Source organism: Ursus arctos, unplaced genomic scaffold, assembly GCF_023065955.2.
Source record: "Ursus arctos isolate Adak ecotype North America unplaced genomic scaffold, UrsArc2.0 scaffold_1, whole genome shotgun sequence".
Lineage (NCBI taxonomy): Eukaryota > Metazoa > Chordata > Mammalia > Carnivora > Ursidae > Ursus > Ursus arctos.
Window position 1 is genome coordinate 102,773,621 of NW_026622763.1, and position 23,808 is coordinate 102,797,428.

General features: G+C 51.2%; 1 protein-coding gene across 4 annotated transcripts in view; it reads left to right on the top strand.

Moving 5' to 3' along the window:
• DGKD (diacylglycerol kinase delta) overlaps positions 1 to 23,808 on the top strand; it is a 112,250-nt gene that overhangs the window by 79,674 nt on the left and 8,768 nt on the right. For all 4 annotated transcript variants that reach the window (XM_026491668.4, XM_057305695.1, XM_044380740.3 and 1 more), the window contains 18 exons: positions 816 to 924; positions 3,714 to 3,853; positions 4,960 to 5,044; positions 6,242 to 6,336; positions 6,442 to 6,541; positions 6,618 to 6,891; positions 7,660 to 7,809; positions 8,638 to 8,766; positions 9,945 to 10,041; positions 11,587 to 11,697; positions 13,618 to 13,714; positions 13,955 to 14,062; positions 15,064 to 15,177; positions 16,247 to 16,381; positions 16,691 to 16,842; positions 18,536 to 18,647; positions 18,732 to 18,824; positions 19,804 to 19,923. In XM_026491668.4, the coding sequence (XP_026347453.1) occupies positions 816 to 924; positions 3,714 to 3,853; positions 4,960 to 5,044; positions 6,242 to 6,336; positions 6,442 to 6,541; positions 6,618 to 6,891; positions 7,660 to 7,809; positions 8,638 to 8,766; positions 9,945 to 10,041; positions 11,587 to 11,697; positions 13,618 to 13,714; positions 13,955 to 14,062; positions 15,064 to 15,177; positions 16,247 to 16,381; positions 16,691 to 16,842; positions 18,536 to 18,647; positions 18,732 to 18,824; positions 19,804 to 19,923 (2,221 nt within the window). The remainder of the gene's footprint in view (positions 1 to 815; positions 925 to 3,713; positions 3,854 to 4,959; positions 5,045 to 6,241; positions 6,337 to 6,441; positions 6,542 to 6,617; positions 6,892 to 7,659; positions 7,810 to 8,637; positions 8,767 to 9,944; positions 10,042 to 11,586; positions 11,698 to 13,617; positions 13,715 to 13,954; positions 14,063 to 15,063; positions 15,178 to 16,246; positions 16,382 to 16,690; positions 16,843 to 18,535; positions 18,648 to 18,731; positions 18,825 to 19,803; positions 19,924 to 23,808) is intronic.

The following is a 23,808-nucleotide window of genomic DNA, read 5'->3' on the forward strand; positions in this document are numbered from 1 at the left end:
TTAAGCATCAAACTCTTGTTCTCAGCTCGGGTGTTGATCGTAGGGTTGGGCTCCACGCTGGGTATGAAGCCTACTCAAAATAATAAAGCTAGGCACTTGACAAGACTTTCGGGAAGGTCGTGCTGGTGTCATGAATTGGAGGTGTCCCAGAGACGTGTGGTAGGTAGGAGGCTCTTGTAGGGATTACGAGAGAAGCTATGGTGGCCCACACTCCGAGGGGATGACGAGGTTTGGCCCTGTAACTGGGTTCATGGTGCTGCCATTCTTCGAGGAAGGAAGGTTAGAACGAGGAGGTGCCCGTGGGATACGGAGTGACACATTTTGGTAGACAGTTGAAGTGTTGTCCTTTAGGGAGGCCTGGAGGTCATCATGCAAGGTCATTGGTATCTCTGTGGTCCCTGAAGCCAAAACCTGGATAAGACCTCTCAGGTGGAGGGTGAGAAATGAGCAGAAGGCTGTGGGTGTTCTGAAGGGACATTGCATGTAGCAAGGTGACCAAGGGGAGCACAGGAGGGAGATGGAGATAGGTTTGAGGGGAGCTCGATGGGTCTCACAGCCGGAATGGAGGGGCGCAGACAAACTCCTGCAGCCGAGGGCTCCTATGTGAGTGAGGGGCAGTGGGCACAGCGGCGTGGGGGTGGCGCAGCGGGCTGAGTCTGAGCATACCTGGGCCCTGGCTCCCAGAGGCCTCTTCACAGCAGGGGCCTAGGTCAGCCGAGAGGAGGGCAGGTGGGGCCTTTTGGCTCAGGACTCACTGGCCATCATTTGTCCTTTAGAATGGACCTCATTTCTTTGACATTCTCTTTTCTCTGCAGCTTGCGCTTATTCCAGAAGTTTGATACATTCCGGATTCTGGTTTGTGGTGGGGATGGCAGTGTTGGCTGGGTCCTCTCTGAAATCGACACCCTCAATCTTCATAAACAGGTACGTGGATGTGGAGGGGCCCAGCCAGGGGAGAGCAATGCTGCGGTTCCGTGATGCTCCTTGTCCCCTTGGCGAAAGTCTTGGAGGGAAGATCAGGCAGCCTGATGGCGTCATGGGACTCGGGAGCTTTGCTGTAGGAATGGGAACTTCACAGAAGTGAAGGGAGCTATGGAAGAACATTCCAGTCCCTGGAGGTCCCAGGGAGGAGCAAGTTGGGAAGTTGGGTGGGACTGCCATTCCATGGCGCCCCACTGGCTTTTTTGGGTAGTGATAGAATCTGCTGCCTGGTGCCTCCTGCTTGTGGGGACAGGGCAGAAGTAGACTTGAACGTCAGGGCACAGTTAGGGTTCATTGGACTTAATCTCTATCGGGTTTTGTTTTTGTTTTTTTGTTTTTTTGCTATTAAATTAAAAATAGATTTTCCTGATTGGAAAACAAAAAAGTGTTCATTGATTTTCCACTTTGCTCCATCGTCCTCTTTCCCCACCCCTCAATGTTAGCCACTGCTGCTAACATTTCAGTGACTTTCAGAACTCCTGTCGACATACATATGTAGTATAAGATATGATGCATTTTATTTTAAACAGACTCACATTACCCGTGCTGTCCTGTTACTGCGTTTTGGCTTGTGATGCTCATCAGTAAACGGAGAGCTTTGTGACAGTTTTCCATCGGTGGAGCCACGCGGCCCCGGTTGGCTTGCCTTCCTGCTCCGTGGAGGCTTAGGTTGCTCTTGGTCGGGGCTGTGCCAGTTCACCTTCCTGATGCTGCAGAAACTGTCCCTTCCCCTTCACTGTCTGTTGCTCATCTTAGTTTTGCCCAACTAAGTAGACAAAAAGGGTATGCTTGATTTTTATTTCTTTGGTACGGATGAAATCAAACATCTCAGTTAACTATGAATTTTTAGATGAATCAGGTGTTCATGTTTTTTTGCCTAGTTTTCTATTAGGGTATTTACCTTTTTAAAACATTTGATTTCTAAGGATTATTGTTATAATAGAGATATAAATTCCTTGTCGGTCATATTTTTTTCTAGTTTGTCATTTGCTTTCAACATGTTTTTCGAATCTTCGACCTGACTTGAGCATATTTTTCAGAGACTTAGCCTTCTCTCGCGACTCTTAGTGTTGGTGGTCTTAGTAAGTGGGTGGACTGTTGTCTGTGGTTAGCCCTGGGCTCCGGGGCAGTGTTGAGAAGCCCCCCTGCCCCCCCCAGGTCTGTGCGGTGAACTGCTCAGCTCGGGCACATACTGCCCCCTAGTGGTGAAGGTGAACTAGTACACTTGGGGCCAGGATTATTTACAAGTTCATTATCACTAGTCAGGAAGCCTGGGAGGCCAGTCATTTGTTTACATCCATTCAGCTGAGTTCAGTGAGCATCCATCTCCTTTGGCTTCTCTGTGGCACTTGGTCCTGGTCCCTCCCCCACTTGCCTGGCTTCCCAGAGACCCCACCCTCACCCTCTCACTGTTCTCTTTTTCCTGGCTGCCCTCCGGCCTGCTTACCTGCCTCATAGTGCCTCAAGCCTGTCATTTTCAGCACTGAACCCACCACTCAGCCCCACCCATCCTGCATTTTTTCCCTTAGAGTCTGAAAATGTTGTCCACCAGACATCCAAGCCAGAAATCTGACAGTTGTTCTGGATTCTTCCCTTGCTGTCCCTCATTTCTAGTTAATCACTGGAGTTACGCCGCAGGGTGTCTAGGTCATCTCCTATGTGCTGCTGAGTATACCTCAGCTGACCCTGGGCCTCTGTCTGTCCAGGCCTCTGTCCGTCCGCTCCTCACCAAGGGCCTTCCCCACGGGCAGTTTTGCTTACTCACCCCCTCTGCTGAGCATTCTTTGGTGTCTCCATGGCTTTAGGATAAAGTCCAGAGTTTAACATAGTTTATCAGAGCCCCCGGTGTGGCTCCTTCTTCATCTCTGCTTCTCTGACTTCCTCTCTCCTGACGTGGCAGATGGGTCACCTCTCCACCTGGAACACCACTGTGCCTTCCATGCGCCGCCTTCTCCTTTTCTTTAAGGTTCCAGCACCCGGTCTCTCCGCATCGTGTGCTGGGGTTCCTTGTCCTTGTGGAGGACCGACCGCGCTTCCCCAGGCTGCATGCAGAGCTGGAGGCCAAGTTCTTGGGCATGCAGCGTCTAGGGAGCCCCCTGAGCCTGAACTGACCCGATGAGAGTTCCAGGTGGAGGGCCGGGCCTGAGCAGCTCATACTGTCACTCTGGGGAGGGTCAGGTGGAAGCCTGTAGGCTGAGCACGGGGGCATGCTCAGGTTTGATGACCAGACTGTGGATGTCCTGGTCCTTGTTTTTGATAGGACTTAGAAGCCAGGAGTGAAACAACACTAGTGATGTTTTTGGAAGATGATTCTGGCATTAGTGAGTGAGATGTAGTGTGGATGGAGAGGTGGTGGGGGGGTGGGACTCAGAGAATGATTCTCTATAGGGGTTCACAGATACTCACAGGAAGGGACAGGATTGTGGCCATGGTAGTGAAAATGGGAAGGAAGAGGATTTTGAAAATCTACATCAGAAAGGTCATAGAAGATTTAGTGTCAAAATGAGAAATGGATGTGGGAGAGGGTGGATCAGATGGTTCTGTAATCTTCTCTCGGATTAGAAGACCCCCTGTCATGTCTAGCTTAGAAGAACCTCTGTCTTGTCTAGGGGGCTCTGCCTAGACTATGAGAGCCAACCCATCCTAGAGGAGACCTCTCGCTGAACTTAGCCACTGTTGTAGGTAACAGGGAGGATGTTTAATGCTGTGTCTTCCCCTCTGTGTCCTGCCAGTGTCAGCTGGGAGTGCTGCCCCTCGGCACAGGGAACGACCTGGCTCGAGTGTTAGGCTGGGGCTCAGCCTGTGATGACGACACCCAGCTCCCGCAGATCTTGGAAAAGCTGGAACGAGCCAGCACCAAGATGCTGGACCGGTGAGTGGAGGGCGTTCTCATACCACACAAGGCCGGTCACCTTGACCAGGTGTTCTCAGCGTGGACTCCCTGGAGAACATCGGTCCTGTGCAACTGTTTGTAGAAACTGGACCTGAATGAGAATTATTGAATCAATGTGTTGTATGCCTGAAACTAACATAAACACTGGATGTGAATTACACTTCACTAAGAAACATAAAAGAGTCAAACAGATCTGCTGTGTCTTATATTCCTGGTCAGGAAAAGAAAAATAATCTCACCTACCTGGTGGGGGTGTGAGAGATGAGAGTTAATTCACTTAGTCAATTCAACTGGAGTTTGTTGAAAAAAAAAATTAGACCTGAGCAGGAATTTTTTTTTCTGGTATTTCTAACTTTTCATCAGATTATGCAGAACGTAAAAACAGCCAGAACAGTGGAGGAACTGTGCCCTTGAGTGGTCGGGCGTGGTGAGGCCTTGGGGTGTTGGAGAGGGTGGCTGTGCCCCCTGTGGACACCTGTCAGCAGAGTCATCCTTATCATAAGGCTGGGTGATCTCATTTCCCCATATTCTGTTCCCAGAAGAATCTAAGTTCTGGGTAATTGTCCTGGGTAGGTTTTAAAAATATTTTGGCATCCTTTTTGAGTGAGCTGCTTTTAGTTCTGAGCTAGATGTAGGAAATCCCACTAACCACATGCCGGTGGTAAATCGGTCTCACTGACAACGCTTCACGGTCTCGGGAAGGACCCTGTAGTTGCGATTGGCAGTGTGACTCATAGCACACTCTGGCCACCCCTGCCGTGTCTTCGCTCTTTGAGGGAGGTGTACGTGCCTTTGGTGCCTGTGAAATGCTCACATGCGGGAGAGCTGGCTGCTGGCCGGGGGGTGTTAGTACTCTGCAGAAGGGGAACCCGTCTCTCGCAGAAGCAGATGTTCCTTCGTGGGATCCCTTTCCTCTCTTTCAGGGGGGATGCATGCCTTACTGGTTGTGATGTTTGTTTCCAGCTCAGTGAGGAGCCAAGTTATGGGATGCAGAGCGTGGAGCTAAAGGGCGTACAGCTACAGTTAGGTTGTCAGCTTCCCCGGGGGGCCGGGCGACCTGCTGAGAGCTGCCTTTGCGTGTGCAGGTGGAGTGTCATGGCTTACGAGACCAGACTCCCGCGGCAGGCCTCCTCCTCCACGGGCACCGAAGACTTCAGTGAGGGCTCTGAGGTATTTGCTGTCGCGCCCCCCAGCACCATCTCACTGGCCTACTCACCAGTTCATGCTGCGTCCCCCGCCCTCCGGTGAGGTCCTGCCCGAGGTTAGACCTGCAGAGGTGCAGGCTCAGCCTGGGGTCGTGCTGCAGCTGAGTGAATTGTGACTGCTTTGTGGGCTTTGGTGTCATCTGGGGCCTTCCCAGGGTTACCCCAGGATTTGGGTTCCTTGTGACGACAGTCTCCTAGGACTTCCTGCTCTTACAACATAGACTCCCGAGGCTGCGCCCCTGCTGCCATTGTCCCCACCAGGCCCCAGGCTCCCTCTCTGGTCCCACGTCCTCTAGAACCCCCTCCAGTCTGCCACCCTTGTGGTTAGCCTATGCTAGTTCAGCATCCAGCTGTTCTCTGCATTTTACGGTCGCTCTGTGACTCAGTGGTCCCCTAAGGGCCTAGACTTTGCCCACACTAGTGCAGCGCCTGGCACACAGCTGTGCTCATTCCCACTGGGCAAGCTGGCTGCTGGCTGAGCAGAGAGAATGCTCTGCCAAGGGCTTTCTCTCCGTCAGGAGGGTCAAGGACAATGGGCTAGGGCAGCAGTCAGCAAGCAATGACCCCCCCCCCCCCCAGCTCCAATCTGCCCGGGCCTGCTTTGACCTGGCCTATGAGTAAAGAATGGTTTGTACATTTTGAGAGAGGAAGAATACGGAGTGCAAAGTGTAAAATATTTACTGTCTGGCTGTCCCTGGGCTTGGGCCTAGAGGGTTTGTCACACGGTAATCCCATATCAGCAGGCGGAGGTGAGTGGTAAGGGGGTCATTTACACTGAGAGAACAGGCGCCTGAGCCAGGTCCCAACCAAAAAAAGAAATATGTTGTCCGCTGTGAATGGAGCCTCAGTTCAGGAACACTGCCTGTCGGCCTTGCTGCTGTAAGGTACGAGGATTAAAGACTGCACTTCCTAGCACAGGCTGGAGGTGTGCAGTCATTAGTCTGCGCTAATTAGTGCGAGCTGTTTGCAAGATTTGGTCCACGTGGTCTTTTTTGTTAAGATCTGTTCACAGCTTGATGAAGCTTTTGAAATCTTTCAGCCAGCACTGGCGCATCTCAGATTGGCGTGTGAAGCGAGCTGAGGCCCCGGGCTAGCCCGGGAAGTGGGTGCGGAGTTCACTGGGAGCTTCCAGTCACCCCACCCTGTCTTGGGATAACTATAGGTGCAACAAATTCTCTTCTATGAAGACTCAGTAGCGGCCCATCTTTCTAAAATCCTGACCTCCGACCAGCACTCGGTGGTGATCTCATCGGCCAAGTGAGTGCCCGGTGGCTTTGGGGGAGCCAGGGGTCAACCTCGCAGGGCACCTGGTTCCCAGGCAGAACTTTCTCTGGAAGTGTCTTTCCATGTTTCCTCCCACAGAGTGCTCTGTGAGACGGTGAAGGACTTCGTGGCTCGGGTGGGGAAGGCCTATGAGAAGACCACTGAGAGCTCGGAGGAGTCAGAGGTCATGGCCAAGAAGGTCCGTCCCTGGGCCCGTGGGCAGGAGGGTGTAGGGTGAAGAAGCACTCCGCCCCATTCCGTTTGTTTTCCATCAGTGCTCTGTCCTGAAAGAGAAGCTGGACTCTCTCCTCAAGACCCTGGATGATGAGTCCCAGGCCTCGTCTTCCCTGCCCACCCCGCCCCCCACAATCGCGGAGGAGGCGGAAGATGGAGAGGGGGCGGGCAGCGGCTGCGGCTCCTCCGGGGAGCGCTCGGTGGGGTCAGCGTGCCCTGCCCGGCCACAGATATTCCGTCCACGGGAACAACTCATGCTCAGAGCCAACAGCCTGAAGAAAGCTATCCGTCAGATCATAGAACACACAGAAAAAGGTAGCGGGTCTCTTAATGGTGAAGTAGCCTTCTTCAGCAAGCACTGCTTTTCCCTCAAACATGGTGACAAACAGGAATCCACCGAGTAGGCCCCAACCAGATGCCCCAAGGTCACTTGCAGCCTGTGTGGTGAGAGTATACTGGGGAACATTATCCCTCCTAACCACACTTGTGTCTGGTGGAAGGACTGGAGGGAGCAGAAAGTAGAGGGCAGAGCAGGATGGTGCCCCAACAGGGGAACACTGCAAACACATGGTGACCTGTAGGCTTCTTATGCCCAGCCTCCGTCTGGCTGTGTTGTTCTCAATCTGTGTGCTTTCTCATTACCCTCAGAAACCATTTCACCCTGCTCCCACTTACGCCAGACCCTTCCCAGCAGACCATCCTCCTCGTCCTTCAGTGAGAAGCATGGGTTGTGACCCCCCCCGGTGTGTGCGTGTCAGCCCTGCTCCTGGCCTGATGGTTGGGTGGAGGCCCTGTGTGGCCTCACTCTGCTCGCCTTCTCCATGTCTTCCAGCTCCTTGGCTCTCCCCCTTCTTCCCAGCCCGTCCACACGGATGGCCAGGGCCCAGCGTTCTTGCAGGGCTGGGAGGACAGTGGGGACAGGGTGGCCACTTCGGGCTGTGAGCCTTCAGCTGAGAGGACGTCTGAAGAGAGTTCATGGAGACGAAGAGGGGAGCCCGTGGTGCGCAGGCACTGTGTGGGCCAGGCGCCATCCGTGCACTCTGCCGGAGCGCGCTCAGCTGCAGGTGTTCTTTCCTTGCACAGCTGTCGACGAGCAGAACGCCCAGACCCAGGAACAGGAAGGGTTTGCCTTGAGTCTCTCTGAGTCAGAGGAGAAAAAAGACCCGAAGTCGGATGACAGAGTGTGTCCCACTGAGAGCTGCGGGGTTGCCAAGGGCAGGAGCCTCCGCAAAGGTACTGGTCAGTCCTGATGACCCCGTCACTGTGATCGGGCCCTGGGGTTTGCAGTAGTCAGAAAGCTTGCCCTGCGAAGTTTTAGGATGCCTTCTCATAATTGCTTTAGCCACTTGGCAACGTAAAAAGTCACGAACATGCAGCCTATTTCTGTGCACCACCTCCCTTGTCTGGAGAAGGCCCAGCAGGACCGCCATAGGAAGGAGTGTGCTTTCCTCAGAACCTGCCCATACAGCCCAGACCCAACCCAGGGCTCAGGCACCCCTGTGCAAGTTGCTCCAGGCCAGGCTGCCTGGCGTTTTGGCCAGGGTGCCACCTCACCCTAGTGTCTGTACGCCTGGGGACCCCTATCCCTCCTGGAGTGGCCCCCCAGCCCAGGCTGTTGCTGTGGAGAGGCACCGCCTCCCCACTGACTGTGTAGCCCCCTCCCTCATAACCTGTACACCCGCCCAGAGGTGTCTGCCTAAGCATTTACTCTGTGACCATTACTGCTCTGAGCTCCACTCTGCCCATGCGCGGATGCCCACAGCCCAGACTGTGACAGGGAGTCAGCCCAGCCTCCCCGTCCCAGTCTTGGCAGCGCCTGTGTCACCCTCTAGAGGGCGCCCAGACCCACTTGCCTCTCTGGCCCTTTCCCATTTCCCCTCCTCTCTCCTGGGCCTCTTGATTTGTCTTGCACACTCGGCCGGCCGAGGGTTGACTGGGGGCTTACGACCCTTCCTCACTCCCCACAGCCCTTGCAACAGTCATTTCTCTAATGCCCTCTCCCAGTGCTTCAGTAATGTTCTATTTTGGTTGGTTTTATGGCTTTCCGTTCTGTTTTTGTAGTGTCCAAATCCCCATGTGAGAAGCTGATAAGCAAAGGAAGTTTGTCCCTGGGCAGTTCTGCCTCTCTTCCTCCCCAGTCAGGAAACCGGGATGGCCTGCCAGCCCTGAACACCAAGATCCTGTTCTCAAGTGAGTGTCCCCGGCAGGTTGGCCGTGTGTGTCTGTGGGCCAGTGCGGGTGGGGCGCTAACTTGCCAGCTAGCGAGGTCAAGGGCCTGTCACTTTGCCTGGCACTGAGTCTGTGGGAATGAATGAGACCAGGTCCTTGTCCTTCAAGAGTTTATGTACAGGTCTGTGGGAAATAGAGATTGGGTTTCAAAGTTATGTCATGGCATGAAAAGTGCCTTTATTTACTATAAAGGGCAGCCAGCCCCCAAATCACTGCCAGAGGCCCCAGGAAGAGGTCACTGAGGCGGTGATACTTGAGCTGGCTCCTGAAGGATGAATAGGAGTTATCCTGAGTGAAAGGGAGCGGTGGGCGGGGTGTGATGGGGACCCAAGGGAGTCATCCTGTCATTTCTAGCATGAATGTAGGAGGCTACAACTGGCCACCAGGAGAGTTGGGCCCAGTCCACTTTCCTGTCTCTGCTTTCATTTTGCCCAGGTTAGGGTGGCGGTACTCTATCTGCAACAGGAAGGAGTAGCACAGGGGGTTGAGGTGGCCGGTAAGAGCCCCCTAACCAGCTTCAGGTGACTTCCTGAGGCCTCCTGGGCCTGGCAGAGTGCACGCCACACCATCTGCTCCCATAAGTGATAACTGAATAGAAAGAAAATTCCAGAAGTCCTGGGAGATGAGGCTAATGAGATGTATTTAGTTCATCAGAGGCATAATTGTCACCGGAAGGGGTTAATTAGCAGAGCTCCATCTCTGCCTTAATGTTTGCCTTAAAATTTGTAAGTTGGTGCAGATTTCTTGGGGGTTCTGGTCACTTGGGCTGTTCTCCGGAATGTCGCCTCACAGAGCCGTGTGACTGAACGCCAGGATTACTTGTACTGAGAGATCATTTCGGTGGCGCTCCTTACATGTAATGAGAGCTGTCTTCATAAGCTCTTCTTTACTGTGTCTGCAGGTCGTGGTTTCTACCCCCCCCCCGCAGTGTGTTTGTTTTTGCTCCACAAATAGGGATTTATGATGGTGATTTTTGACCTGAAACACTTAATTGTCAAAATTTGGATCTGTTTATACATTGTTTAGAAATAACTTAATTGCAGTAATGTTTTGAAGAATACATGTCCCTTGGCTGGAGGACAGGAGCTCTTAATTCAGTGAATCCTGACCTGTGGTCTCTTCCTCTTTCCTCCTTACAGACGTTCGGGCTGGGATGTCTGGTTCCTTGCCCGGAGGTTCCGTCATTAGTCGCTTATTAATTAATGCTGATCCCTTTAACTCGGAACCGGAAAACCTGTGAGTATGGGGGTAAACCAGGCGAGCATGTTGTTAAAAGAATGTCGGAGCCCAGAAAACAGATTTGGAATTGGCTGCAGGAATCTATGTACGGTTGACTCCAGCTTCATTAGCTGATAAGGAAAACTTAGAAATTGTGATGCCTCAGCTAAGCGTCTGGTTGGAACCTTCCGTGGCCGCACAGCCTGTCCCTGTTCATCCCAGCTTCCTGCACAGGTCCCGCATCAGTGGTTCCTGAACATCCCCTGGGGTCTCAGGTTTTTGGCAGGTTCAGAAGCTTCTGCTGGGAGCCCAGTCTCTCCATTCTCCTTCCCTTGTCCCCATGCTATTTTTCTGGATCGGACCCCTCCCTTTCCCCAGGACCTATAAATACTGGTCAGCACGTGGTGTTTTGCTCAGAAAACAGTTCTGTTCTGAACTTTGCTCTCACTAAGCTGTTAGGCGCTTGGATTAGATGTGTCATAAAAACACATCCATGTGGTGATTGCTTCTCAAATCAGGCTTCAAATGCCTGTTAACCTAAAATGTGGCAGGGTTCTGCCCCAGGCTGTATTCCCCAGGGAGTCTGTGTGGGAACTGCCATCAGGAATGCCAGGCATGTAAATTTCTCCTTGCTGCTTTCTCCGGGTGGAGGATCAGGGACTCCTTTCAGTCAGCTGCCCTGGAGGGAAACGAGGGTCCACGGAGCCCCTTTGTGACCCCTATAGTCACAATGATTGTGGGGCAGGGGAGGCTGAGAAGCTGGAGTGAAAGGAGTCTCATCAGCGGTGGACACGGGGAAGGAAGGTGCTGCCATGGGGGATGGGATGGACGTTTTCACATTTGGAGACAGCTTTGATTGGGTCTAGGGATGTTTGAGGCACGTTCTGAGATCCACAGTTGAAAATGTGTGAGTATATGTGCTGTAGATACCGTCAGGTTTCATGTTGCTCGTGGGAATGTGAGACGGCACAGCCGCTCTGGGAAATAGTCTGGCAGTACCTCAAAACCCAGTTTCCATGTGGCCCAGACTGCCTCTCCTGGGGCCACACCCAAGAGGAGGGAGAACGTGTCCACCCCAGTGTGAGTGTTGGTGACCAGTGGAGTGCTGGTCAGCCACTGGGAGGGATGAGGCCCTGAGCACGGATAAGCCCTGAAAACATTATGCTCAGTGAAAGGAGCCAGACGCAGAGGACCATACACTGTGGGATCCATTTATATGAAACTTGCAGAGTAGGCATACCACGGAGACAGAAAGCAGAACCGTAGTTGTCAGGGCTGGGGTGGTTTGTGGACTGATGGCTAAAGGGGGTGGCTTGGTTTTGGGGTGATGAGATGTCCTAAAATGGATAGTAGTGATGGTTACTGGTTACATGACCGAGTATGTTAAAAAGCACCGAGTCCTATGTTCGAAATGGGTACGTCAGGTGGTCTGTAAGTTCTAGGTCAGGAAGGCTGCTCCTGAGGGACGAGGCCTGAGTTTGCCCTCAGGAAGAACTGCTTGGAGGTTGGGAGGCTGTGAAGTGACCGGAGATTGTTCTCAGTGGTCTGAAACCCGCTTTGCAGAGAGTATTACACAGAGAAGTGCGTCATGAACAATTACTTTGGCATCGGCCTGGATGCGAAGATATCCCTGGACTTCAACAACAAGCGTGATGAGCACCCAGAGAAGTGCAGGTAGGCGGTGGCTTATGTGCACACCTGCCTTCGCAGGAGTGAGGTGGCTTCTGGAGTCAGCGAGGTAAAGGAGGCGCAGAGTGTGGCAGAAGGCATATGGAAGGCCCGGATGCCTTGTTTTCAGAAAGGGAGGTGCTTTTACAAGACGTGGGTGGAACCAGGTCAGAGTCCAGGAGGCCAGCCTGGAGGAGGCTTCCACCCCTCAGGGCTGGCGTGGTCAGGGCAAATACTACATGAGAAAATGAGTGACTACAGTCAGTCAAAGTGTCTGAGTCTCTGGAGAATCCTAAGTACACGGCGATGCTATAAAGGGACAGGTGACATTAAGTGTGCTGAGAAGTGACTGTGCCAGACACGGGAGTCCCTGGCAGCGTTGGGGGCGGCTCTGTGTGTTCCTCACGACCAGGCAGAGCTGGGCGGCCCTGTTGGCTCCCCACAAAGCCCATGAGAAGATGCCCCTCCACAGAAAGACAGCCACATGAGAGGCCTGAGGGTGTCCCTGGAGATGTTCAGTTTTTTCCCCTAAATTACCTTTGCTCACCCCTGCTGGCCTAGGGAGGGGGTGGAGAGAAATGGGCAGGTTTCCTCCTGGGTCGACGTGGAGATTCTGTCTCCTCCATGGAAACATGAGAAGTGAAGCAGGGAGCTAGCATCTCCCACCTCACCCCTCAGTAATCCCCTGGAGGAGGAGACTGTTGAGCTTCAACATTCTAGAACTGGCGAGGGAGAAGCTGGCATGAGTTTGGGCAGAGACAGGACAGCCGCTGACGTCGGAGTCAGGGGGCCCCTTGCTGGAGAGCCTGCACGTTTGCTCCGTGTGCCCCTTGCACGCTTGGTGCTATTGTCACTCGGAGGGGTGACACTGGGGGAGTTGGGTGGGAGGGGCTCACACACCTAAGGACTTGCTCTGGTGTCACCAGAGTTCTGTGTAGTTGGAAGTTTCTTGGAAAACAAAATCAAGCATAAGAATACAAGAAACCTTTGAACTCTGGGGCTTGCGAGTAGTGGAGACGGTCTCCGAGGCCCCCAGGGACATCTCTGTTCTTTAGCTCATGGTGGTGAACCTGAATCATTTAAAAATACCCTGTTAGTTTGAAAATAACAGAAAAAGATGTTACAATTTACATAATTTAACAGTAAAATAGGTGAACAGGGCCATGCATGATACATTTTTAGAACCATGGGACCCTGCTAGGGGATATTCCCTGAGTTTGTATCAGGAGCTTTGAAAAGGCCTAAGAGGAATTCCATTTCTAGGAGTCTGTCCTAAAGAGGTAACTGGAAATGTTTGCAAGGAGGTGTGTGCAAAGGGATGACTGCCACGTGATTTACAGAGCCCGGGAGTGGAGGTGTCTGGGTCCATTCGGAGGGGTTAAGTTGTCCGGCGACGGTGGGGAGGTGCCCTGCTGGGGTCAGTCCCGCCTCCAGACACCCGGTGCAGGGCCAGGTGAGCAGAGTTGGTCAGGAGACCGTAGACCTGTAAGTCAAATACCTCAAAAGATTGAGGAAGTACTGAAGTTTTTATCATCAGTATGTATAGATGTGGGGATTATGAAGATTATTTGCTTCTTTGTGCTTTTCTGCACTTCCCAAATTTTCCACAGTAAGCATAGTTTTACAGCTAGAAAAAATCATCATCAAGTTTTTTGTGAGGTTCTGTAATGTCTATAAATTGCTTTCTAGGGAGTGTTATTTTTCAGCAGAATTTTCCATCAACAGATGTATTTCTTTGTGTGTGTCTTACACAGACACAGGACGAGGAGATGTCCGTCCTTACCTCGAGCTGTCTGTGCTGTGTGTGGATGCTGCGTCTGACCGGTGTGTGGTCAGATGCGTCCCTACAGTAGCTCGTGGCAGTGACTGTGGTTCACTGCATGAAGAGAGCTGAGATCCTGTCAGTTCTTTGCTTTCCACCTGCAGGAGTCGGACCAAGAACATGATGTGGTACGGAGTTCTCGGAACCAAAGAGTTGCTGCACAGAACCTACAAGAACCTGGAGCAGAAGGTCCTGTTGGAGGTGAGCGGGAAGGGCTCTCCTGCAATTGCAGGCAGTCAGGGGCCCCTCTGGTCTACTGTTAGCCCTTCTCCCAGCTGGGTGGGGACTCCCTCTGCCCTTTTGGTCCCTCAGTGAGAGTTCAGCTGTGGCCGTGGCCTCTGCAGCCCGGGGTGGGGGTGAGGTTGGATTGCTGGTGAAGAAGGACCAGGTCGATGCTGTGCCTCTTTCTTTTTTCCTTTTTCCGGCATTTCTACTACGCAGTGTGATGGGCGACCTATCCCACTCCCCAGCCTCCAGGGGATTGCTGTCCTGAACATTCCCAGCTATGCTGGAGGGACCAACTTCTGGGGAGGCACCAAGGAAGATGATGTACGTACTGGGGTCCTGGGCGGCATGGGCCCAAGGTGGGTGTGGGTAATCCCTCAAGTATCCACCACTTCAGGCCCTGATGGGGCATTCTGCCTCTTAGGGCTCTCTTAGTGGTGCAGAGGTATGGACAGGACTCCTTTGTGCTGGTCGTCGGGGTACAGTGGAGAACAAGACAGATAGGGTCCCCCTGCCCATGAGTAGAGGAGCCGAGCAGGACAGGATGTGGTCAGGGGTATAGGTGCGATGCGGAAGCCAGGCCCGACTCCAATTTGGGGCAGTCTGGGAAGGCTTCTCAGAGGAGGGGACATCTACACTGAGACCTGAAGGAAGACTTGGGGTTGGCCAGGTCAGGTGGGAGGAGGGTGCGGGGTGGGGAGTCTGTTCCAGGGAGTTGCTGGAACAGCATACGTGAAGGCTTAGTGGTGACACAGGATGTGGCACGGAGAAGGTTCTCTGACAGTGCCCAGTGGGTGGAAGGCAGACAAGCTCGAGCCCCATGTAGGGTTGTGTCATCCAGGGAATAAGGTTGGAATTTCTCCTAAGAACTGTGGAAGGCGTTGATGGCCTTTAACCAGGGGCGTGACTTTCTTCGTACATAATAGCTAACAGAAATAGTGAATGTGCACTGCACACTTAGGATGCCCTGGTAGCTGTTGTAAGCACTGGGCATGCGCTACCCGGTCCTCATAAGAGCACACCAGCGTTAGCCCTGGTTCACAGATGACGGGGCTGAAGACAAGAGAAGTTAAGTGACTTGCTTGAGGTCACACTGCAGGCAGTGGCCACTCAGAGATTTGATTCCTGGCGGCTGGTTTCAGGGTCTGTCCTAGAAACCCCCTCAGTAGTGCATTCGCCCCACAGCTGCCTCTCATTTAGGACACACCACCCCCTGGTAGTGCCCCCGTCTGTCTCTAACCAGAGTGGTGGCCGGGAGAGGGAGCACCGAGGGGTGTGCGGGGAAGTTCAGAGCAGAGGTCAGCTCTTGACACTGGTCCTTGCAGACTTTTGCAGCTCCGTCATTTGATGATAAGATCCTGGAGGTGGTCGCCGTGTTTGGCAGTATGCAGATGGCCGTCTCTCGTGTCATTAAGCTGCAGCATCACCGAATTGCCCAGGTACCGGCCGTGGTCCTGCAGGTGGGAGGGACCTGGGAGGCAGTCAGGCCCGCACATGTTTGGAGAGGCAGGGCCTGGCGCAGAGCCAGTCTCCTGCATCAGTGTACTCCTTGCACAGAGCCCAGGAGAACGGGTGCTTTTCCAGGACCACCTACGGCCCTGCCTTCTGGCCCAGAGCCCTTCCTCACCTGCTCTTTTTGACAGTTAAACGACACTCTTTCAGCATTGGGGCCCACTTGAATCCTGCCTGAGCTCTCTGCTCAGGCTTTCTCTGTGGGTGCCCACTGTCCCTGCCCCCTTCTGTTGAGGTGGGATGAGAAGAGACAGGCCCGACCGAACTCAGCCCGTGTCTGCGGCTTTCAGCAGCAGCATCCTGAGTTCAGGAACGGAGGCTGAGCAGTGAGCAGTGGAGAAAGCATGGTCTCATCTGCTGCTCTAAGGTCCAGCTGGAGAGGGGAGACCCAATGGGGGGGTGCTCCCCAGTACTTATTTCTGGTGATTGGTTGGCGAGGGTGGTGTTCTTATGCATAAGTTAGTGAGGAGGCTGATAACCTAGCCCACCTGAGCCCCACGCAGTGACTTTCTAGTCCTTCCGGCCTCTGTTTGCCTCCACTTAGGGTAGGGTGTTTAAATTTTATGATTTTAACTTTGGGCAGTATTTTTTGTTGAAAAGAGAAGCAGTGCATCGTTAACCACTTGTTGGGAGGGTTTACCCTGTTCTGGGAGCGTTCGCATGTGTGCAGGGCCCTGTGGCTCTTGACGCTCATGAGTCCCCACCCCGGGTCTGGTGCTTGTGTCTGACCACTGAGGTCTCCTTGCTGTGGTCTCAGATGCAGTGCTGGGTAAGGCGACGGTGGGCTCAGGACAGACCCTTGGGCTGCATGAGCTGTGCCCCAGGTGAGGATGCTCTGACCGCAGTGGTGGTCAGCAGCGGGCGTGGTGTCCCCCAAACATCAGCTGCCATGTGCAGGGGCACATAGGACAGGAAGGCTCCTGCGGTGGCGAGATACAGCCCCTTGGCTCCTTGGTTCCACACGGTGCACAAATAACGGCTGTGATGTTTGCTCAGTGTCGCACGGTGAAGATTTCCATCCTGGGGGATGAGGGCGTACCTGTGCAGGTGGACGGAGAGGCCTGGATCCAGCCTCCAGGATACATTCGGATTATCCACAAGAACCGGGCACAGACGCTCACCAGAGATAGGGTAAGAAAGGCTGCCTGCGGGGACCCGGAGAGAACACACCTGTCCCAGGGCTCACCTGCAGGCATACCTGTGCACCTTCTTGAAGAAGGCCCGGAGTTTCGAGTGTTTTGTTCTAGGAATTTACTTTTGTTAGACTCAGAATTTAAGTGAACAGGGGTGTAATTTCCAGGACCATCCCCCCTTCCAGTGTGTAACAGAGTTCTGTCTCTCCCTTTCTGGCTGTTGTCCAGCGAGTATCCCAGCAGTGTTTGCCGTGCTTGCCTCTCGAGAGAGCGGTGCACGGTGTGATACTGCCGCCCTGTGCCCTAGGCATTTGAGAACACCCTCAAGTCCTGGGAAGACAAGCAGAAGTGTGAATTGCCTCGCCCTCCATCTTTCTCTCTGCACCCGGGGATCCTGTCTGAGGAAGAGGCCAACCAGATGGACCATTTTGGGCAGGCGGCGGGAGCCCTCATTCACAGGTGGGTCCTGGCCTTCCCTGTGCGGTTAGCCTCCCTGCTGGAGCTCCTGGGCCCCTGACGGCCTCGGGGCTCCACGTTCATCGCTGGGGTGCAGGCATGGCATTCCTCCTCCCGGGGCTTATGTGTCAGTCTGCCTCCTTCCTCAGGGCCCAGCTAAGGTTTCTGCGGGCCCTTGGCTTTGGTTTATTTCCACTGACTTTCAGAGATTGCTCGGAGTTCATGTAGATGGAAGCTTAAAATCCACAGGTGTTTTCAGAGCCAGCTCACAGATGTAAAAACCTATCTGGATTCCTCAGAATAGTCCACTTACTGCCTTTTCTGCTTTATCCCAGAGAGCAGGTTTGTTATTAAAAAACAAACCTTGTAGTTATTAGAAAAAAAAAAAAAAGCCAAACCCACCAGTACCCAAAGGCATTTCCTTCTCTTACTCTGTCTTTGAGAAGTGGCTCCTGGAGCCACTGGGGACGACCTTCCGGCACGGTGGTCCCATCCTGCCACTGTCCATTCTCCCCCCCCCTCCTGGGCACTGGCGTCCGTTGTGCCTCACTCTGGAAGGGTCATTCAGCCTGGTGACCTGTGCCCTCTCACTTGCCAGATCCTGTGACTCTCTTTGGCCACTATCTGGTTCTGGTTTTCAACTGTATTTCCCCTCCCTGGTCACCCCTGAGGCCACACGCTGGCCTGGTGCTCCTTGACTTTGCCTCTGTGCTGCTTTATGGCTTCCTCCTCCTCTGCCCCTGCCGGGAGCACTGTTGCCCTGTGGGCTCTGAGCTCTGCGTGGCCTTCCAGCCGGTTCTTCTCCTGCCCTTTCCCCCGGCATCAGGCTCTCAGCCTGTGGGTTGGTAGCTCTCCCAGGATTCCTGTAGGCACTTCTGGGTCCACGTCCCCAAGAGCATGTCCTGTACTGTGCTGTGCCTGCTGTCTCAAGTAGCCAGCACCACTTCCTGCCGTGTCCTGTCTCCTGCCGTCCCGCGCCCCCCTCCATGGCCAGATCAGTATCCGGGCTTGATGACTTCACTTCTTATGTTCTTTCTCAGTTCCTTGTTGTAGAACAGGTTTCTAGCTTCCTTCTGTCTTCATTCTTGTCCCCTCAAAGCCTGTGGTGTCCCCACAGGTGGGGACTTGCCATCTCATTGTCTTGTTTAAAGTCCAGCAGCTGCTCCTGGTTTTCCCCAGGGTAGGACAAGTGGTTCCCCATCCAGCTTCCCTGACTTGTATGCTCCCTCTATCCCTGGGCTTTTGCTGGTCTGACCCTGTCACCACCCTATATTCATGTAGGTCTTTTGGGCAAGGGGCTGCTGGGGCCATGTCCTGGGGTCTGAGCCTTTTGAACCAGGATCATCCCCATCGAGAAGGGTCCTGTCATCCTCATTTATAGAGTAGGGAAGGCAAAGTCCCCTCTCAGGAACGATCAGCTGTCTCCACACAGCAGGGCTGCAAACCATGCTACCCGTCAGCTTGCCATTTTACAGGGTGTGAGTCTCATTTTGGATATTTTCCTCCCTGGTCGAGTTTCTGGAAAAACTTGGATTTTGTTGTCACATTTCCCATTTAAGACCTGCTCTGTTTGCCATTGGCTGAGCTGTGTCTGCGTTGGCCCTCTGGGTTGAACCTGGGCCTGTGTTCGAGTGAGGTGACGTTATAGGCTGCCCCTTCATCTGGTCTGATGAGTGCCATGTTTCTTTCTCTCTAGTATCCGGGAGATAGCGCAGTCCCATCAAGACATGGAGCAGGAGCTTGCCCACGCTGTCAATGCCAGCTCCAAGTCCATGGACCGAGTGTACGGCAAGCCCAGAACCACAGAGGTGCCTGTGCTTTTCAGGTTTTGCTCCTCTGGAGTCCTGTAGCCCTTGGGCCTTCTACATGGGTTTCATTCTGGTTCCTCTCAGGGGCTGAACTGCAGCTTTGTCCTGGAAATGGTGAATAACATCAAAGCTCTGCGCAGTGAGACAGAACTGCTGCTGGCTGGGAAGATGGCTCTGGTAAGCCGAGGGGCCGGCCTCTCACTGTGCCTGCAGTGACCGTGGTGCAGAGGGCAGCGGATTTTAACCTGAAGTGCCTGGCTTTAAGAATTCTAGACTCGGTGTTGGGGCCTTGGAGGTCATCTGATCTTGTAACATGGTTGGTTCTCCAGTCCTCTGACCACATCTCAACCACATCATCTCTAGCGTGTTAGACTCCTGTGGACAGAACCACCTTTGTCACTGCCCACAGAATTCTACCTTAGATATCCACAGGCGTGGAGCTATCTGCCTGTGACCAGGCAGGCGGGCCCTGTTTTCAGACACGCTGTGCTGTCACCCTTCCTCACTCAGCCCTTCCAACCTGGCTGAGGAGTCAGCCCCGGGCAAGCATGCAGGTTGGGTTTCATTGAATTGCAGAAGCTAAAATAGGGAGACCCGAGGGATGGCCTGGCCAACCTTCTTGTTTTAAAAAATGAGGACGTGGAGGTTAAGGAGGTAGAGTGACTTGCTGAAGATCACACATCTAGAGAACTACCCCAAAAGGCTAGTTTCCATGTCCTCTAGTCTTCATTTCAAAGTAGTCTGCTTTTCTGAATGTGATGGCAGCTGCTTTGCTGCCTCATAGCATTTCCTGCACTCTGCTGCAGGTGGTCTGGTCCTGTCCTCTTTCTGACATAGGAGTTCCAAGGTAAACCAAAGTAGGTGAAGTGTCAGCGCTGCTAATTCAGTTTTCAGACAAGCTTGGTTTTTTCCAGTATTTATGAAAGGAGAGTTTTGATTGCCTCACCTGATCCTGCATAGAAGGGGAGGATCTGAATTTGGCACCTTTAGCCAGTGCTGTATGACTTAGTTTCCTTAGAAATTTTTATAAGAACTGTCGAGAAACAGATTGCTTTCCCTGGAACAGAGTGCATGCCTGCATGGGGGCTTTGCTGTGGCCCCAGCTCCTTAGTGCTAATAACCAGCTGTGTCTCTCTTTCCTTCCTGCCTGGAGCAGCAGTTGGATCCCCCTCAGAAAGAGCGGCTTGGGGCTGCCCTCACAGAGATGGACCAGCAGCTCAGGAAGCTGGCGGACACCCCCTGGTTGTGCCAGCCCATGGAGCCTGGTGATGAAGAGGTATGTGGGTCACAGGGCTTCAGCTTGGGCACCCCTGGATGCAGTGGCTTTCCCTTCAGTACCTGTAATCACTGTGATCTGTGCAGCTTTGAGGCTAAGATGGTGTCCATTTTGCAGTCCCTGATAGGACTTCTCAGCACTTCTGTATTAAAACGTCTTGGAGGTATGGAAAAAGACTGGCAGGTAGGAAGGAGTTGGGAGTTAGTATTGAGCATATTGATGCCTGGGTACATGTAGCCTTCAGGAACAGAATGGCAGGGCTGGCCAGGACGTCGATAAAAGGCTGAGCCTAGCCTCACTGTTTGTCCCTGGTGTGAAGACACATTGGTTGGATAAATGGCAGCTTCTTGAGTTTGTTGTTGACAGGGACAGAGTTGGTGTGTTCCACTCAGTCACACTTCTCTTTTGCATGTATTTAGAGACTCCAGCTTGCCATACTCCTATAGCCAGAGACTCCAGCTTGCCATACTCCCTATAGCCTGGGCATATTGCACCCTGGGATGTTGTTGCCTCCTGCAGCAGGTCAACAGGCAGGAAGAGCCCAGGAGAGGTACTTGTTGGGTGGTCAGTTTTGTGGGCAGCATCTTGATAAAGGTGAACAGTAGATTTAGAAAAGAACAGTCTTTTCTATCAGGGATAGTATAGAAGTGGGCCAGGAGAAAAGTTCATCCTAGGGTAGGGTACTACAGTCTTGCAAGAGAAAGAACTGTTAGACATCACACATCTGGTACCCCTACCGCCAGTGTTGTTTGTTAGAACCTGTTGGTAGCAGTAAGGTGAGAGTACAGAGGAAGGCTACAGCAGGCTCTCCTATTCTCTGAAAATGCAGGCATTTGTTGACAAGTGCAAACCCTGCATGGAAAACTGACTCTGAGGCTTTCCAGTGAAATAGCAAAACTCAGTAACTTAAAATATGAGGACATTTTGGCTTAAAAGGACTGGCCAAGCTCATCAAAATTAGTTAAATTGGTAACTATAAATATAAAATTTTCATTTAAAAGAAAATTACTAAAATGATAATATAGAGAATACTTAATAGATGGAACAATAACATAGCTCAGGATTTCCAGATTAAGTTACCAAAGCTTGTAAAGTGGACAGTGAGGTGGGGAGGCTGGGAAGAAGACATGGACAGAGGAATGAAAGCACATTAAGATGGAAGGTTAAAAAAAAAGAAAAGGTTCTTGACTTTGGTAATTAGGGAAATGCTGAGTTAGTATTATCCTTAAAAACTTAAAGGTAGTTTCTAGTAGAATTGAAAAGATTTATGTTTTTCCAAATCAGTTTTCCGAAAACAAAAACAAAATATAATCTACATGATAAAAGAAAATAAGGGATTTAAAAAAAAACAGAGAGGTAGGCAAACCATAACAGACTCTTAACTACAGAGAACAAACTGAAGGTTGATGGAAGGAGGTGGGCAGGGGATGAGCTAGATGGGTGATAGGTATTAAGGATGGCACTAGTTGTGGTGAGCACTGGGTGTTATATGTAATAAGTTATGAATCACTAAATTCTCCTGAAACCAATATTGCGTGATATGTTAACTAACTGGAATTTAAATAAAAACCTAAAAAAAAAAAAGGGAGTAGTAAAGTGTAGCTAACAGCATACAAGTCATATAACAGAAAATGAGGTAGCTTCCCCTCTCAAAAGCAAATTATTATAAGATTGTGTTAAAAAGGAAATCTAACCATGTGCCAATCACAAGAGTCCAGTTTTCTCTCCCTATCCCCACGAAAAACTTACAACACAGAAAGATTAAAACAATTTTAAGAAAACATACAAAAACTGAAGTAAATTTTAATGTAAAAACAGAATTGTAATAAATGATAAAAAGATCGTTTTACACTAGTAAAGTGTAATTTTATAATCTTAAAATTTATTTTTGTCCCTTTGATCTATCAATTACCATTGAATTCTCTGATCATGAATGTAGATACTTCAATTTACGGTTGTGGTTTTTTGCTTTCTGTGTTTTGAGGATATGTTATTGGGTGCATATAGGTTTTATTGTTATGTGAAGACAGTAATTCTTTAGTAATTCTTTTTAGGTTTACTTGTTTGGTATTTTCATTTTCATACTTTTACTTTAAAGCTTTATTTGGGGCGTGTTGCTTATAAATAGCATATTGTCAAATTGAGGTTTTATTCAGTCGGGTACTCTTCATTTTAACTGAAGAGTTCAGTCTATTTATATTCATTGTGATTACTGATATATTTATCTGTATATTTTGCCATATTTTGTGCTTTGTGTTCCACTTTTCTTGTTTCTTTTAATTTCTCCTTCTTGATTGGTAAGTCTGTCACACAACTCTCTTTGTCCCCTCTAGTAGTTTGGAAATACAAGCTATCTATTCTTTTAGTGACTACCCCCCGAATTTTAATTTTAATTTACATAAAATCTGTAAAGCAAAAAGTTCTTGAAATGAGAGAAAGTGACAGAAACCAAATTGTAGTGTGAACCATCCCTCTCAGTCCATGAATAATGAGATAAACTGTATCACAGCATATGAACAAAAGAAAAGTGAAAAAATGTGTGTGTGTGTGTATCATGTTTCTCCACAGAGAGAATTTTATACTCTATAAAGAGGGAATATGTTTTTTTTCCTCTTGCCCATAGGAACACTTTCAAAATTGGATCATATTCTTTTTTTTTTTTTTAAAGATTTTATTTATTTATTTGACAGAGATAGAGACAGCCAGCGAGAGAGGGAACACAAGCAGGGGGAGTGGGAGAGGAAGAAGCAGGCTCATAGCGGAGGAGCCTGATGTGGGGCTCGATCCTATAACGCCGGGATCACGCCCTGAGCTGAAGGCAGGCGCTTAACCGCTGTGCCACCCAGGCGCCCCAAAATTGGATCATATTCTAGATAAGCAGTAGTGACAGTGGAAAACTCTTTGTTATTATAGAAATTGAGAGGAAGAGTTTAGAAACTTCTAAGCAATTAACAGAAAAACTTTATTTCTCAACTGTTGAAAATAATAAAAAATTGAGGCATATACTTTATCCTTTTTTGGTTTCATTGCTTTAGTAATTTATTTTACTGTATTTCATTACAGTATGAGTCCACTATGGATTGGACATTATTTAAGTTGGTTCCTTTTCGGGAGTGGTTTGAGCAGCACAATGCTGGGCCACAGGAAACCTTAGATACCAACTCAAAGTAGAAGTGGTACCAGCTGTCAGCTGCGGGCCCTGTGCTCCCATGCCCTCCATGGTGGGTAGCTTCCTCCTGTACACAGATTCCCTCTGAAGGTGGGGAGGGCTAGGATTTTGCTCAGTTCATGGGCAGTGTAGCAGCTGCTGCAGTGGGAGGCTTGCAGCCTGGTGCCTGGTTGCGGGGTGAACGCAGTCAACTTGGTTTGTTTGGGACTTTCAGGTCTTAGTACTAAAAGCCTCTGTTTCAAGGCTTGTGGTTCCAAAGCTTTAAGCCTAAAAGTATTTTCAAAACAAATTACCACCAAATGTAGAGCCACTGCAGAAACAAACCAGCATAAGTCCCCCCTGGATATCTGACCTTGTGAATCCTTTAATCCATGTTGATAGGGGCCCTGGTTTCTAGGGTTCCTAGTTGTGGGCTGGTGAGACGGTGCAGGGTGACAGGTACGAAGTTGTGCAGATGGTGCCAGGGGCAGGTTAGTTGCAAAACCAGAAACCCTCTGGAGCCAGGGCAGAGCGGAGAAGGGCTGGGGTAGTGTTAGTGCAGGCATTCATCCCATGGAACCTAAGGCCAGAAACTGCTGCCAGGTGTCCCGGGAGTGACAGGAAGACCACGCTTGCTCTTGGGGCCTTCTGGGCTTCCCAGGGCTCCTGGCTTCTCCCCCTTCTCTGCTGGCTGCCTCACAGCTCAGCACTCCAGGCTCTGGGACTCTGGCTTGGTT